This window comes from Crotalus tigris, unplaced genomic scaffold, assembly GCF_016545835.1.
Source record: "Crotalus tigris isolate CLP2741 ecotype Arizona unplaced genomic scaffold, ASM1654583v1 scf7180000020992.475769, whole genome shotgun sequence".
Classification (NCBI taxonomy): Eukaryota; Metazoa; Chordata; class Lepidosauria; order Squamata; family Viperidae; genus Crotalus; species Crotalus tigris.
Window position 1 is genome coordinate 184,799 of NW_024098302.1, and position 15,948 is coordinate 200,746.

Consider the following 15,948-nt stretch of genomic DNA (forward strand, 5'->3'; position numbering starts at 1 on the left):
AATTTAAAAAAACAACAACAAAATGTGTTTTTGCTTGTCCATTTAGTATTTCATCCTGGAGGCTGTGCTCCTTTTTTCATGTGCTTTGGATGGCACTTTGTGTGTTTATATTAATTATATTGATTTTAACCATACTTCTCTTACTGGACTCAGATGTGGGAAGAGAAATATAACATTTTGGTTGGCACTTAAGTGCAGATTTTGCTTGGGAAACTCATGGAGATGGTTTCTGGTCCATTACTAGCTCCATTCACGTAGCAATAGCATGTAGACTTATATACTGCTTTATAGTCTTATAGCACTAAGTGGTTTTCAGAGTCAGCATATTGCCCCCAACAACCTGGCTCCTCATTTTACTGACCTGGAAAGTATGGAAGTCTGAGTCAACCTTGAGCTGGTCAGGATCGAACTCCTGGCAGTGGGCAGAATTAGCTTGCAATACCTTTTAATAATAATAATGTTGGAAAGGAGCTTGGAGGTCATCTAGTCCAACCCCCTGCTCAGCCAGGAAACCCTATACCATTACAAATGGTTGTCCAGTCTCTTCTTAAAAACTTCCAGTGTTGGAGCATTCACCGCTTCTGGAGGCAGGTTGTTCCACTGGTTAATTGTTCTAACTGTCAGGAAGTTTCTCCTTAGTTCTAGGTTGCTTCTCTCCTTGATTAGTTTCCATCCTTTGCTTCTTGTCCTGCCTTCAGGTGCTTTGGAAAATAGCTTAATTCCCTCTTCTTTATGGCAGCCCCTGAGATATTGGAACACTGCTATCATGTCCCCCCTTGTCCTTCTCTTCGTTAAACTAGACATACCCAATTCTAGCAACCGTTCCTTATATGTTTTAGCCTCCAGTCCCCTAATCATCTTTGTTGCTCGTCTCTGTACTCTTTCTAGAGTCTCAACATCTTTTTTACATCGTGATGACCAAAACTGGATGCAGTATTCCAAGTGTGGCCTTACCAAGGCATTGTAAAGTGGTATTAATACTTCATGTGATCTTGATTCTATCCCTGTTAACGCAGCCTAGCACTGTGTTGGCTTTTTTTGGCAGCTGCAGCACACTGCTGGCTCATATCTAAGTGATTGTCCACTAGGACTTCGAAATCCCTCTCATAGTTGCTACTGTAGTACTACTACTATAGTGCTACTACTACAGTTACTACCTCATTCTAACCACCGCGCCACCAGGACACGTAACAGTTTAAACCATTTCATAATCCGATGAAGTGGTATTTGGATAAGCAGTCGTTTTAACAAAAAAACAAGTTTCCAAAACTGACCATGTTTTGATTCGGTTTTATTTAGCAATTCATAAGTACATGGTTTTGAGAAAAGCTGTGAAGATCAGGGAAATGTTACCGATTTAAGCGCTTTATTCCATAGAGCTCTCCCATCAGGATAGATAATAGAATACAATTACAATAATTATATCACCTATAATAAACCAGGAAAGTCCCCTGAACTTTGTTTTGTCGAAACAGTGTGGAGGAAAAAGTGGGATAATAGTTTCATAGAATGAAAGGGATCTTGGAGGTCATCTAGTCCAGCCCCCGACTAGTACTGAAATAACACTGGGTTAACACCGTGGTATAAAGACGGGTTGCTAAATGTCCCCAGCATTCTTGAGATGGACAGGAAATATGTAGAGGCACACTTTTCAGAGCCAGTAAGTTGACTGAGTCTTATGCCATCGAGTTAAGATTTTCTCCCTCACTGATCCCCCCCCCCCAATCTGGTTTTTCAGGTCTGCTTTCCCTGATGGCAAAAATATTGTTTTTTCCTGTTAGAGAAATTGATCCAAAGCCAACTTTCCTAAATCCTTTTTCTTAAGACCGTGGGATCCAGTGACAGAACACCTTCTAATTCTTCTGAGGACCACAGCAGTTCTAGAAACACATTTCTGGTGGGGTTTTTTTTTGGGGGGGGGGGAATCCAGCGTCAAATTTAACCGCTTCTTCCTTCCCACCCCCGTTTTCCTTGCACAACTGTTGGTGCATGAAGAGAACCACGTTGGCTGCCTTGAGTAGTAGGGAAATGAAGAAATGGATGGACTGTAAGACAGGGAGGGAACAGGATAGGTTTCCCAACCTTTGGGAATGCTAGAAAGCAGGCTGAAATATTACTTACAATTTACCAAATTGTGCTGCTGCATTAGAAGAGATGTTCCCTTCCGAGTTGGGTTTACGGCAGCGGTTCTCAACCTGTGGGTCGCAACCCCATTTGGGGTCGAACGACCATTTCACGGGGGTCGTCAAACAACGCAGTCCGCCATTTTTTCCCCCTTTTCCTTAGCTGTGCTACTCCCTTTTATTCTATTGGCTTTTGAAAGCCAATAGAATAGACTCTCTTGAATAGGGTCTAATTCTATTGGCTTTCAAAAGCCAATAGGAATTGTCCAGGCTGTCTCTGCCCTGCTGATCCCACCAAAAGTCCCATTCTGCAAACGGTGCTGCAAGTTGTCTGCAGCGAAGGCGAGCTGTCTGGAAGCTTCCACCCCTCCCTGCTGAGCAACTACTAAAAATGTAAGTAAAAGAGGGCCAGGGGTGGGAGGTGGGAGGCCGGCGGGCGCAGGGAGGGTTGCTGGCGCGCGTGGGGCCCGGCGGGTGCCTTATCTCCCTTGGGCTGGGCCAGCTGGTGGCCCAGCCAGTGGTTGCCCTGCGCCGTCTCTGCCGCTTGCCAGCTACGCCTCGGTCGGCGCAAGGGGCGGCACCACGCATGTGCGGCCCTCCCGGGCAGGGAAAGTCCTCGACTTACGACCGGTTGGGTAGTCCTCAACTTACGGCCGGTTGGGTAGTCCTCAACTTACAACCGGTTGGGGTCGTGGCATTAAAAAAGTTGAGAACCACTGATTTACGGGACCACAGCGTCTGCCTCCTAATCAGGCAGTGGAAGAGCCCTTTTCTCTCCCCCCCCCCCCATAGTGAGGTCTCTCTCAGTGGAGGTCTTTAGAGGCTAATCCGTCAGAGATGTTTCAACAGAGCTTGGAGCAAGGGGATCGGACTAAATGACCTCTGAGGTCCCTTTCAACTCTATGGTTTGGATTAAAATTCATTTCTGTCCAGGACGGTTCAAAAGATCTCAGATCAAGGTTGGGTTCACATGGAATATCAGAATGCTGTCAGACCAAGAAAGCAAGGAATTCCCTCAACCATTTCCAAATAGAAAGTGCCTTTCAGCCAGTCCTTTTTCTTTCTCTCCGTGTCTGGCCTACCCTGACAGGGATGTTGTGGGGCAGAAGTAGGCAACCTTGGTTCTTTTATGACTTGTGGACTTCAACTCCCAGAATTCCTGAGCCAGCCATGCTGAGGGGAAAGGGAGAGGTTTCCAAGCTGAGCCATGCTGGCTCAGGAATTCTGGGAGTTGGTCCATGAGTCATAAAGCGGCCTGGCCCACGGGTAGGCAACCTTGGCCCTTTGATGACTCGTGGACTTCAACTCCCAGAATTCTTGAGCCAGCATGGCTCAGCTTAGAAACCTCTCCCTTTCTCCTCAGCATGGCTGGCTCAGGAATTCTGGGAGTTGAAGTCCACGAGTCATAAAAGAGCCAAGGTTGCCTACCCCTGTTGTGTGGGATTTAAGAAGAAAAAAAAAATAGAAAGCAGGAGAAATGTGTGCCTTGTTTTGGTCTCCTCAGGAAGATGGTGAGATATATACATATATGTAATCCACAAAGGTTTATTCCATGTTTTGAACCAAGTTCATCACTGTCGGCAAAAAAAATCCAGCAATCACCTCTGGATTCTTCTTTCAAGATCAGGAGGATTTTTCAAAGAACAAAGCAACACCTAGTTAATTAAAGCCCTTTTAACATGCATCCACTCCAACTTTAGATTGCATAAGAATGGTTTTTTTTTTTTAAATTCTCTAGGATTGCAAAATGGCTTCTGTGCCAATCCAGTTCTCATCCTTTGCCATAAATATATGATATGTAATCTTGTAAGAAGAGGCAAAAATTATAGTTTGCCCCCTTTTACAACCAACAAAAGATCTTGAATTACCCATCAAAAAAAAAAAAAAAATTAAAAAAAAAGGAAAAAATATGCACACTATGGAAACTGATTCCGAAGAGATTTGGGGCATTAAGAGCAGCGGTGGGATTCAGCCGGTTCACACAACAATTTTTTGTTGACTTTGGCGAACTGGCTGAAGCCCTAGCCCAGTGATGGTGAGCCTTTTAGAGACCGAGTGCCCAAACTGCAACCCAAAACCCACTCCGTCGGGTGCCGGGTGGGTGTGGCCCACTGGGTGGGCGTGGCCCACTGGGTGGGCGTGGCTGCAGTGGTAACAGCAGACTGGGTGGGAATTAAAAAGTTCAGTCGATCAATTCCAACTTTGCAAGATCTTTTTTTTTCCTGCGAGAAGTTGAAATGGACTGACTGAACCTTTTTTAGGCGGAGGCCTAAAGCGAAAAGGTTCTACAAAACCCAGCTGAAGGCCTAGGACTGGGACGACAGTGCGCGTGCCCACAGAGAGGGCACTGAGTATCACCTCTGGCACCCGTGGTACCTGTGCCATAGGTTCACCACCACTGCCTAAGCTCTTTTTCACAAGGACCAGAATGGACCACAGGAAGTGCGTTCTGAGCCGGGGAGGCCTCCCAGGTCCAGAATGGCCCACCGGAAGTGCGTGGATACCACCTCCGGAAGTCTGTTCTGAGCCAGGGAGGCCTCCCAGTCCCAGAATGGCCCACCGGAAGTGCGTGGATGCCACCTCCGGAAGTCTGTTCTGAGCCAGGGAGGCCTCCCAGGCCCAGAATGGCCCACCGGAAGTGCGTGGATGCCACTTCCGGAAGTCTGTTCTGAGCCAGGGAGGCCTCCCAGGCCCAGAACGGCCCACCGGAAGTGCATGGATGCCACTTCTGGAAGTCTGTTCTGAGCCAGAGAGGCCTCCCAGGCCCAGAACGGCCCACTAGAAATGTGTGGATGCCACCTCCGGAAGTCCGTTCTGAGCCAGGGAGGCCTCCCAGGCCCAGAATGGCCCACCAGAAGTGCGTGGATGCCACCTCTGGAAGTCCGTTCTGAGCCAGGGCGGCTTCCCAGGCCCAGAACGGCCCACCGGAAGTGCGTGGATGCCACTTCTGGAAGTCTGGATGGCTGTCTCTGAAGGCCATCTTCTGGAAGACCTGAGGGCTTCCTTGGCCAGGCAAGGTGGGCCTGGGGTCCGATCCAGCAGGGTGTTGCTTATTATCTTATAAACCTCTATAACATATAATAATACACTGTCCTTGACTATCGTTTTCCAATTCTGTTTGTCCATGTATGTAACAAATGAAGAAGTCCGAAAGGTGCTTTTTTTTCTGAAAGGCAACCTGACTTTTTTTTTTTCCCCAAGAAGCGAAACGTTTTCAAGGAAAAAAAAACCCCAAGAAACTCCGGTTATCTTTTGGAAAAAAGCAACTTTGAGACAACCGTGACCTTTGAGAACCTTCAAAGGCAACAATGACGAAGCTTCTCACACACAGCGATTATTTTGACACGAAGCAAGAGTCTGCCATCTTTTCCTTTTTGTCCCCCCCTCGCAACCGAAGCCTGTTGCCAAGAGGCCCTGTTGTGCCAAACGCTCTTCAAACCCCGGATCAGATGATTTCGGCGGCGTGGATCCTCTGATGCGAGACCAGCGAGTCGCCCCGCGAAAACTGTTTCCCGCACACGGGACACTCGTACGGCTTCTCCCCGGTGTGGATGCGCTGATGGGAGGTGAGGTTGCTGCTTTGGCTGAAGGCTCGCCCGCACTCCAGGCAGGTGTACGGCTTCTCCCCGGTGTGGGTCCTCTGATGCAGAGTGAGGTGGGCGCTCCGGCTGAAACTCTTCCCGCACTCGAGGCACAGGTACGGCTTCTCCCCCGTGTGCATCCTCAGGTGCGAGGCGAGGTTCCCGCTGAAGCTGAACCTCTTGCCGCAGTCCAAGCATTTGTAGGGCTTGTCTCCCGTGTGAGTCCGCTCGTGGGACAGGAGGTGCTTTCGACAAGTGAAGGTCTTCTCGCACTGCAGGCAGCGGTAGCGGGCCTTGCGGGCGTGGATTTTCTGGTGCCTGGTGAGGTGCGTGCTCCGGCGGAAGCTCTTGCCGCACTCGGGACAGGTGTGCGGCCGCTCGTTCGTGTGCTTGGCCTGCTTGTGTTGGGCAAGCTTGGCCTCGTCGCCAAAGCTCTTGCCGCAACGGAAACACTTGTAGAGTTTCTCGGCCAGGTGGACCTTTTTGTGGGAAATCAGCCGGGTGCTTCGGTAGAAGCCCTTGCCGCACTCGGAGCACTTGTAGGGCTTCTCCCCCCGGTGCAGCTTTTGGTGCAAAATCAGATAATCTCCTCGGCTGAAGCTTTTCCCACACTCGAAGCATCGGAAGGGCTTCTCGCCCGTGTGAGTCCTCTGGTGTCTGGTGAGGTCCGACTTGCAACTGAAGGTCTTTCCGCACAGGGCGCACTTGTTGGGACTCGTCCCTTCGGCATTGGGGTGCTCGAGTATCGTTACAGATATCTCTGCGGGCTCCTCCTTAATCTGGATGGTTTCTGCGGGAACACGGGAAAAATATGTCTTAGAGGAGCCTGGAAAGGGCTGGGCTTTTGGCCCTGTCAGATAACTGGACGAAGGAACCAACCCCATGCAAGCCAGGACTACCGTTAAAGTAACAAGAATTCCCTTAAAGCAGGACTGTTTTTACAAATGTAACCCAGGCACCACATTGTTTACCAACTATTAAATGACTTATGTTTGTGTAAAAAACTAACAAAAATTATAATAATAATAAGAAAGAATTCCCTTAAAGCAGGGGTGTCAAACTCAATTTCACTGAGGGCCGCATCAGCTTTGCGGTTGCCCTGGGGCGGGTGTGGCCAGAGTGGGTGCAGCCTATTGGTTGGGCGTGGATGGAGTGGGTGTGGCCTACTGGGCAGGCGTGGCCATTTCTACATCATTCGCGTCACGGGTGCCTATGGGGGGCCTGGGCAGGAGTGGGACAGATCTGAGGGTCTCTGGCAGAAGGGGGTGGGACTGGGGCAAGTGCCAAGGCATGGTCCATTGGGGCAAGTGCCAAGATGGCCACCACAAAATTGTACATTGGCTCCCGGCCGGCCTGGGCCAAAGTAGCAGGGGCCGTTCCCTCACTGTTTCCAAGATGGCTTTGCAGGCCACATGAAACCACTTCGCGGGCCGCATCCAGATAGTGGCCCAGCCGGTGGTTGGCCTGCTACGTCTCTGCCGCTTGCCAGCTATGCCTCGGCTGGCACAGGGTCAGCACCACGCATGCGTGGCGTTCCCGGGCAGGGAAAGTCCTCGACTTACGACCGGTTGGGTAGTCCTCGACTTATGACCGGTTGGGGTCGCAGCATTAAAAAGGTTGAGAACCACTGCTCTAAATGGTTTGCCATCACTGACCTATAGTGAACTATTGGTTTACTTAACGACTGTGGTGTTGGCTTAATGACTGCTACAGCCCCTTTACAGCCCAGGATTTGTTTAACAACCACTGCAGGAAAGGTAATAAAATTGGGTTTGTCGTGACTGTTACAACCTATAGCCATAATGGGCAGGCTCCCTTCACAGAAACTGTCAAGCAAAAGATTTGATGGCTAAGCCACCTTCCAGAACTATGGCTGGAACGGCAGACATCTCATCCCACATCGTGATCAGTTTCATAACCGTACTCAAATACCTTGGAATAGAGAGCTGATCTCTTCAAGATGCTCACAGGAGGGTGGATATTACACTCACCCACTTTCACCGGAGGAAAAATACTGTCCTGCGTATTTTCTGGCGAACGTTTCAGCTGATGCTCCGAAGTGAATCTTTCGGGGAAGGAACCTCCCTCTGTGGTTGATCTTGCCGTCCAGTTTTCTTCAGGAAAGAAAAATAAAATAAATGTAAAACATTTTAGGCTTATCTTTCCCCAAACAGGGTTAAGCATAATTAAACGTCATGAGGGAAACAACTTTCTAATCACTTGGCGAAAGTCTAAAATTCCAACCTCGTTTCCAACTGAACACATCAGGGCTGTCTAATGTGGCTCGATAAGTAAATAAATAAAAAGAGCGAGTATGGTCCTTTAATGCCAATTTATCAATACAGCTTAGGCGTGAGGAAGCTTATTAAACCCATACTAGATTTGCCCAACATGCTTAATCAGGCTTTTTCTCTATTATACAGCCATTCAAGTGATGGTCTTGGCCTAGAATGGGGAATTCCTGAACCAGCATGGGGAAGGATGGCCCTTTTGTGACTTGTGGACTTCAACTCCCAGAATTCCTGAGCCAGCATGATTAATGATGGCCCTTTTTGACTTGTGGACTTCAACTCCCAGAATTCCTGAGCCAGCATGGTTAATGATGGCCCTTTTGTGACTTGTGGGCTTCAACTCCCAGAATTCCTGAGCCACCATGAGGAAAAATGGCCCTTTTATGACTTGTGGACTTCAACTCCCAGAATTCCTGAGCCACCATGAGGGAAAAATGACCCATTTATGACTTGTGGACTTCAACTCCCAGCCAGCTCAGGAATTCTGGGAGTTGAAGTCCTCAAGTCATTAAAGGGGCCATCGTTCCACACCTATGGCCTAGAAAAATCCACCTTCAGATTCTGCTTCTGCACTCTGGCTCTTGGGCCGGTCATTTTTGTCATGGCCCATCTTGCTTCGCAGGTTTGTCATCAATACTGCAGGAAGAACATTTGGGCAACCCCTCTCTTTGAGGTCTCAGAAAAAAAAAGACAAGCTACACATTCAATACAGGTAGTCCCAACTTAAAATCTTTCTTTTAACAACTGTTCAAATGTACGACGATACTGAAAAAAGTGGAATTGCCACCCCCCTTACACTTATGACTCCCACAGCGTTAACACGGTCATATGATCAAAATTTAGACGCTGGGAAACTGGCCTGTATTTTACAAGTATTGCAGTATCTCACGGTCATGTGGTCACCATTTATTACCTTCCCAGGTAGTTTCTGACAAGCAATTTCAGTGGGAGTAGCTGGATTAATCTACAGTTACACCGTTGACTTAACAACTCCATTGCTTAGCGATAGGCAATGTCCACAAGAAAAAAATTGGTTATAGATTTATAGTCGTCAACTTGTGCCAATTTTTGGGAGATATCTCTAATAATGTTTGGAACATTATATTTACTCACACATTAATTGGCTATCCACTCATGTAAATTAGAGAGTGACCCTAACATTTCGAGAACATGTATTTTCTTAACAGGGATGTCATTATTTACTATTATTAATAATAATAATAGTAGTAAAGTTGGAAGGGACCTTGGAGGTCATCTAGTCCAACCCCCTGCTCGGGCAGGAAACCCTATACCATTTCAGACAAATGGCTGTCCAGTCTCTTCTTAAAAACTTCCAGTGTTGGAGCATTTACTGCTTCTGGAGGCAGGCTGTTCCACTGATTAATTGTTCTCACTGTCAGGAAGTTTCTCCTTAGTTCTAGGTTGCTTCTCTCCTTGATTAGTTTACACCCGTTGCTTCTTGTCCTGCCTTCAGGTGCTTTGGAGAATAGCTTGATTCCCTGTTCTTTATGGCAGCCCCTGAGATATTGGAATACTGCTATCATGTCCCCCCTTGTCCTTCTCTTCGTTAAACTAGACATACCCAATTCTAGCAACCGTTCCTTATATGTTTTAGCCTCCAGTCCCCTAATCATCTTTGTTGCTCTTCTCTGTACTCTTTCTAGAGTCTCAACATCTTTTTTACATCGTGGTGACCAAAACTGGATGCAGTATTCCAAGTGTGGCCTTACCAAGGCACTGTAAAGTGGTATTAATACTTCACATGATCTTAATGTTAGTACTATTTTTATTATTATTAATATATTGCAAAAAGTGATGGCTATTGCTGGTCTACGACTGTAATAAAGTTTAAGTTTATTAGCGATAGGCATTCCAATCCCAGTTTTGGTCATAAGTAGAGGACTACCAGTACATACTATTCACCAGGTAGAAACCTGCCCCCTTCTTTCTTGCATCTGCAAGTCTGTCTCAAGAAAACGGTGACTGAACTCTTGTGATGTGCCCAGAATGAACATCCCAGCTGTTGTGATTCTGTGCCAGCCTGTGCTCCCCACAGCTGAGTAGGAGGAATCTGGGGAGGAGGTGGAGGAGGCATTTGAAGGGCCATCAGAGCCAGAGGGAGGCTCTGAAGTACAGGACTTACAGTTGGATGCAGAGCCTGGGCCCTCCAGTCCTGTTTCTGATGAAGCTCAGCTGTGTGAGGAGCTTGAGTCACACTTGGAAGAATCACAACAGATGGACTTGCTAACTGACGCACGCAGACGGCGTCAATTAGCAAGAGTAAGTCAACAGAGGTCGATGAGGCACCTCCAAAGTAAGAAGAAACAACAAGGAGAGGCACCGCCTTAGGTCTGCTAAATAAAGGGAGGAGGTGTGGGTGGTGCTGGTTGCTGAAGGCAACCGTTTGAAAACTGCGTCTTGGAATCTTGGTCTGTGACTTCTCTTGTAACTTCGTGTCTGCTTTTCATCGTGTTCTTTTGGACTGGAGTTTGCTGTATTTGACAGGTTTGTCAACAGAATTAAAAGGGGTTTTGGTTTTTGTTTGCAAGTCTCCAGCCTATTGTAGTAGCAGGGGTTTTGTCCTTGTGAAGTTAACAAGGATGACAATAGGCTGGGATAGAACACCAGCTGCCCAGAATTCATATTGAGCACTGTTGTGTTGTCAAGGGAAATGGATCCCGGCATCCACAAGGGAGCGACGGCAGTGGTGGGATTCAAATAGGTGAACAACCGGTTCTCTGTGTGGATGCTGCTTACGGAAGTCCATTCTGGGCCTGGGCAACAAAACAATTAGCTACCGGTTCTGCCAAACTGGTGTGAACTGGTTGAATCCCTCCACTGAGCGACGGCTTGGTAGGAATTTCAGGGCATCCAAGACCCCTCAGTTCTCCCCCCCCCGAGTCCCCCAACCCGTGATATTCCTCTTTACCTGATGGATTGGCCTCTTCGCTGTCATCTTCCTCCTTGACGATCACGCGCAGCAGTCCCAACTCAGAGTCCCAGAAAGACTGGGTGGCACCTGAGCGGTTTGGACTCCTGGACTCCTACAAGCAACGAGAAAGTCAGCCAGATGTGAAGACCTCAACCTGCCTTGCACCCTCCACTTAACTGCAGGATCGGGCAACTTCGTTTTGAGAACAGGGAAACTGCTTTTTATTATTTTGGGCCACACAGAGGAGGAGCAATGATTTGGTGGTGCGCAGGTAGTCCTCGACTCACTGAGTGACCGTTCGAAGTTACGACGGCACTACAAAAAGTGACTTCACACTTACAACCACGGCAGCATCCCCCACGGTCACGTGATTTACATTCGGATGCTTGACAACTGGCTCACCTTTATTTATTTATTTTTTAAACACATTTTATTGGCTTTTTTAATTCTTAAGAAAAAGTACTCAGGACACACCGTGGTGTTTGGGTAATCAAACATTCAAAAGTGAAAACATATATAAACAACTCAACACAATGCATTCACTATCCCCTCTCTATTTCCCTCAAATAGCATAATACGTTTAAAATATTCCATTTCTAATTTAAATTTCTATTACTGCTAAACCTGTTTTAAAACTTCGTCAGTTTACAATTACCATAATCAAATTTAACTTTAAATCAACAAGTTATCAATTCAGGTATCCCTTCCAGATATATTCTAATTCTTAATCTCTCACATCCTTAATTTTATCACCAGTCTCATTTATTACTTCTTCCACTACAGAATACATATCCTAATTAAAATAAAATATTAATCTACCCTATACATATATAATCCCACAGTCAATCAATCTCTTTAAGATAACAAAATAATGTTAAACCTTAAATCATTTCCATTCATTAAACAAAAATCAAATTTCATCCAATTGATTATCATGCCTTATCCTATCTATATTATCATACAGAAAGGTCATCTTACTAATTTAAAACGCTCTGTTAATTATTGAAATTATCCAAATCTAAAAGTCAACGTTTTTTAAATTCCAATGCATAATATTTTTCATCAAAATAAACCTATTATGCCAAAAGGTACATTCTTAATCTATTTAAAATATCTATTCTAATAATCACCCTCCTATATTTTTTTCTTACTTCTAGCTCTAAATCTTAATCCTTAAAACAGTCCATAAATCCAACATTGTCTTTTAACCCATTACACAATTTTAAATTTATCTTTTCAGTCTGATTCTGGCTTTTTTTCTGTGACAGCTGGCTCACCTTTATGACGGTTGCCGTCTCCCGGTGTCACGTGATCCCCTCTGGTGACTTTCTCACAAGCAAAGTGAAAGCTAGACTCATTTAACAACTGGGTTACTAATTATAACAACTGCAATGATTTACTTAGCACAGGGGTAGCCAACCTTGGCTCTGTTATGACTCGTGGACTTCAACTCCCAGAATTCCTGAGCCCGCATGGCTCAGCTTGGAAACCTCTCCCTTTCCCCTCAGCATGGCTGGCTCAGGAATTCTGGGAGTTGAAGTCCACGAGTCATAAAAGAGCCAAGTCTGAAGACCCCTGTCCTAGACAGTCACTTCTCTGAAATGGTATAGGGCAGGGCTAGGCAACCTTGGCTCTTTTATGACTCGTGGACTTCAATTCCCAGAATTCCTGAGCCAGCCTGGCTCAGTTTGGAAACCTCTCCCTTTCCCCTCAGCATGGCTGGCTCAGGAATTCTGGGAGTTGAAGTCCACGAGTCATAAAAGAGCCAAGGTTGCCTACCCCTGACTTAGCACATCTGGCAAGAAAAGTCGTAAAATGGGGGCAAGTCTCACTTAACCAATTTCTCACTTAGCCACATACATTTTGGGCTCAATTGTGGTCGTTAAATCGAGGACCACCTGTAATTGGAGCAAGAGGGTAGAAATTTCGGTAGCCGGTTTGGAGGTTGGAAGTGAAGCAGGGTCAGATCTGGTTAGCAATTGGATGGGGGATCCTGGGAATCCACAGCTGTGGGATGTGAAAAGAGATCTCAGAAAAAAGTCAATGAGAAACTCCTGCAAAACTGCCCAAATGCAAGACCGATCTTTACTCAAGAACATATTTAACATATTTTTTTTAAAGGGGGAAAACATTTTTAGGTGTGCCAGGGTGTGTGTGTAAAAATTGAGGGATCAGATTAGGACAGGGAAGACCCAGATTTACTTCCCCTCTCAGCCACAGATGCTCGTGGGGGGAATTTGGGCCACTTTCAATCTAGCCTACCTCACAAGGTTGTCGTGGAGGGGAACGGGAAGAGGGAGTGTTCTGTATGGTGCCTTGAATAAACGAAGACTGGTATTCTGTTTAAAAAAATTAGCACAGAAGCTTGAAGAAAAGCCAGCTGAATGTGATGATTACCATTTTCGGTTCTTTTGCCGATTCTTGAAAATGGATATGCGGCAATTCCCGGTTAGGATCCATCTTTCTGCTTCAGTCCTGAAGGCTTCCAAGAATTCCCACCAAGGTTGACTGGATTTACTTTTGGCTTGGTGAACAAACCACCGCAACCTAGATGATGGAGTGGAAAGTTAACTCCGTTAGAATGAAGTCCACAATTAGAGCAATCTGCAAACTCACTTGTTTTAAATGGAATTTTTTTTTTAGAATTATTGGATGGTGGAGTTGGAAGGGACCGCTAAGCTCGTGTGAACCCAGTGTTTCTCAACCTCAGCAATTTTAAGGTATGTGGACTTCAACTCCCAGAACTCCCCAACCAGCATATCACTCCAACCCTCTGCAACAGGGGGAGGAAAATCAGTCAACACTGACCAAAACTGGATGCAAGTATATTCCAGGTGTGGCTTTCCTAAGGTTTGCACTTACACGTGTGCGCGCGCGCGCGCGTGTACTGCATGTGCAGGCATGCCATTTCAGCCAGGCATTTGCTGCCCTCCGACGCCCATCCTCCCTCCCCCCCTCCCTCCCAGCGGATCCCCTCCTGTTTGGACCCAACCGACGGGCGTCGCACTCACAGCGGACACGCGTGGGTGGGAAGCCCCCTCCAAGAACCGGGAATCGGAGCAGCGGGTCGAGGGAGGCCGGACGGGTGCAGCAACGGGTTAGCTTTGCAAAGCCGGAACCAGCCTGGAACCCGACCGGGAAAATGGTAGAGGGAGGGTGGAATTGCGGAGGGGGGGGGAAGGCACTTCTCTCCCCTCTTCCCCGGGCGGCTCTTCTTACCTCCTTCCTGCCCTCCCACCGCTGTCAAGTCGGCCCGTTCACCTGGCGCGCGCGCCGCGCTTCGCTTTTTCCGCGCGGAGAAAACAAGGAGGGGGAGGGAAGAAAGTCCTTGTCTTCCCGAGGGTGCGCGCGCGCGCGCTCGCTTCCCCCCCCAGCCACCGCCACAGTCGTCTGTTCTAGGCAGCCGAACTTGTCTGCTTTAACCCCTCCGCGTCCCTTTTCCCTGGAGAAGGACGGGGCTTGCTTGGGCTAATGGAGCCTCAGCGGGGCGGGGCGGAGCGGGCCCGTAAAGTCGCCCTGTTCCTTGAGGAGGAAGGAAGAGGGAGAGGCGGGGGAGCGGGAGCCCCCAGGAAACGGAGCAGCTGCCCCAAAGAAGGCGCTTTTCCTTCATATGCTTTAGCCTCCAGTCCCCTAATCATCTTTGTTGGTCTTCTCTGTACTCTTTCTAGAGCAGTGTTTCTCAACCTTGACAATGTTAAGGCATGTGGACTTCAACTCCCAGAATTCCACAGCCAGCAATGCTGGCTGTGGAATTCTGGGAGTTGAAGTCCACATGCCTTAAAATTGTCAAAGTTGAGAAACAGTGTTCTAGAGTCTCAACATCTTTTTTACATTGTGGTGACCAAAACTGGATGCAGGATTCCGAGTGTGGCCTTACCAAGGCCTTGTAGAGTGGTATTAATACTTCACATGATCTTGATGCTATCCCTCTGTTAATACAGCCTAGCACTGTGTTGGCTTTTATGGCAGCTGCAGCACTATCTTGGAAGTTCTGTTGTAGTTAACCATACAGGTTAACCATACTTTGCATACACGCCCCCAGAGCATTGCTAGCTTAATCTGGATTTATTTATTAAATTTATATGCCACCCATCTCAGTCTGAAAAGCAACTCTGGGCGGCTTACAATTAAAATCCTAAATATTAAAATATTTCAAATGTTAAATAGGGTATAAATCCACCCGCCGCCTTCAACAAGCTAACTGGCAGAGCCAGGTTTTAAACATCCTTAAAATGCTAAATTGCTGAATTAGTTGGATTAATTCTTGGCCCACACAACATACTTGACTAGCCTAGTTAAAAACCCAAGGGTGGCATTCATGTCTAACGTTAAATATGGTTAATGTATGCTTTGATCTGTTCAGTCCAAGCTGGGAATAAACAACATGGCAACTGCTTTAGAAAGAAGGGATTTTTGGTGTGCTGATTCTAAGGATTTTTGTTCCTAATCCCAGTTTCCTGATTCCAGTCTTTCTGACAAGATTATCACATCTGCAAATTTGGGACAAAGAGACTTGGGGGCGGGGTTGGTTTCTGCTTTTATTTATTTATGAGACTTATATACCGCTTTAAGTGCAAGCACTCTCTAAGCAGTGTACACCAGTAAGCAATGTATATATATATTTACATTGCCCCCACCAATCTGGGTCCTCATTTTACCTACCTCGGAAGGATGGAAGGCTGAGTCAACCTTGAGCCGGTGAGATTTGAACCGCTGACCTGCTGAACACAGTCAGCTAAAGTGGCCTGCAGTACTGCACTCTAACTGCTGCGCCACCTCGGCTTTTAAAATCCTTTAGGGAAATATATTCTGCCTTTTAAATATTTCCAAAAATATTTCTGTCTCGGGGCTAGGCTATTAAATAAGTTGAGTGAATTCAAGTCACAAATTAGCTAGGCACATTTTGGAAAGTCCATTCAGCTATCTTCTCAGCTCCCGCAAATTTCAAAGCGGCATTTCTACAAAAAAGACAACAAGTGATGGTTTTTGGAACGATGTGTTCAAGAGATGACATGACAGCA

General features: G+C 46.8%; 1 protein-coding gene across 2 annotated transcripts; it reads right to left on the minus strand.

The window, feature by feature from the left end:
- Window positions 1–4,809: 4,809 nt before the first annotated feature.
- On the minus strand, window positions 4,810–14,462 carry LOC120319900 (zinc finger protein OZF-like). Of its 2 annotated transcripts, none has more exons than XM_039369248.1 (5): window positions 14,147–14,462; window positions 13,325–13,474; window positions 10,925–11,039; window positions 7,696–7,818; window positions 4,810–6,494 (listed from the first exon to the last, which is right to left on the minus strand). In XM_039369248.1, exons 2-5 carry the CDS (start codon window positions 13,385–13,387, stop codon window positions 5,569–5,571), a joined length of 1,227 nt encoding a protein of 408 aa, XP_039225182.1. In that variant the 5' UTR covers window positions 13,388–13,474; window positions 14,147–14,462; the 3' UTR covers window positions 4,810–5,568. The 2 variants fall into 2 exon arrangements, with proteins under 2 accessions (XP_039225182.1, XP_039225183.1); XM_039369249.1 differs by lacking the exon at window positions 14,147–14,462 and adding an exon at window positions 13,939–14,140.
- Between the last annotated feature and the right edge of the window lie 1,486 nt (window positions 14,463–15,948).

Bases quoted from the DNA above. Each gene is read 5' to 3' on its own strand.
- LOC120319900 (XM_039369248.1), bottom strand. From the start codon at position 13,387: ATGGATCCTAACCGGGAATTGCCGCATATCCATTTTCAAGAATCGGCA. The intron at 7,819-10,924 runs GTAAAGAGGAAT...TCTTTCCTGAAG, and splicing joins CGAAGAGGCCAATCCATCAG to AAAACTGGACGGCAAGATCA. The intron at 6,495-7,695 runs GTGAGTGTAATA...GTGTTCCCGCAG, and splicing joins TTTTCCTCCGGTGAAAGTGG to AAACCATCCAGATTAAGGAG.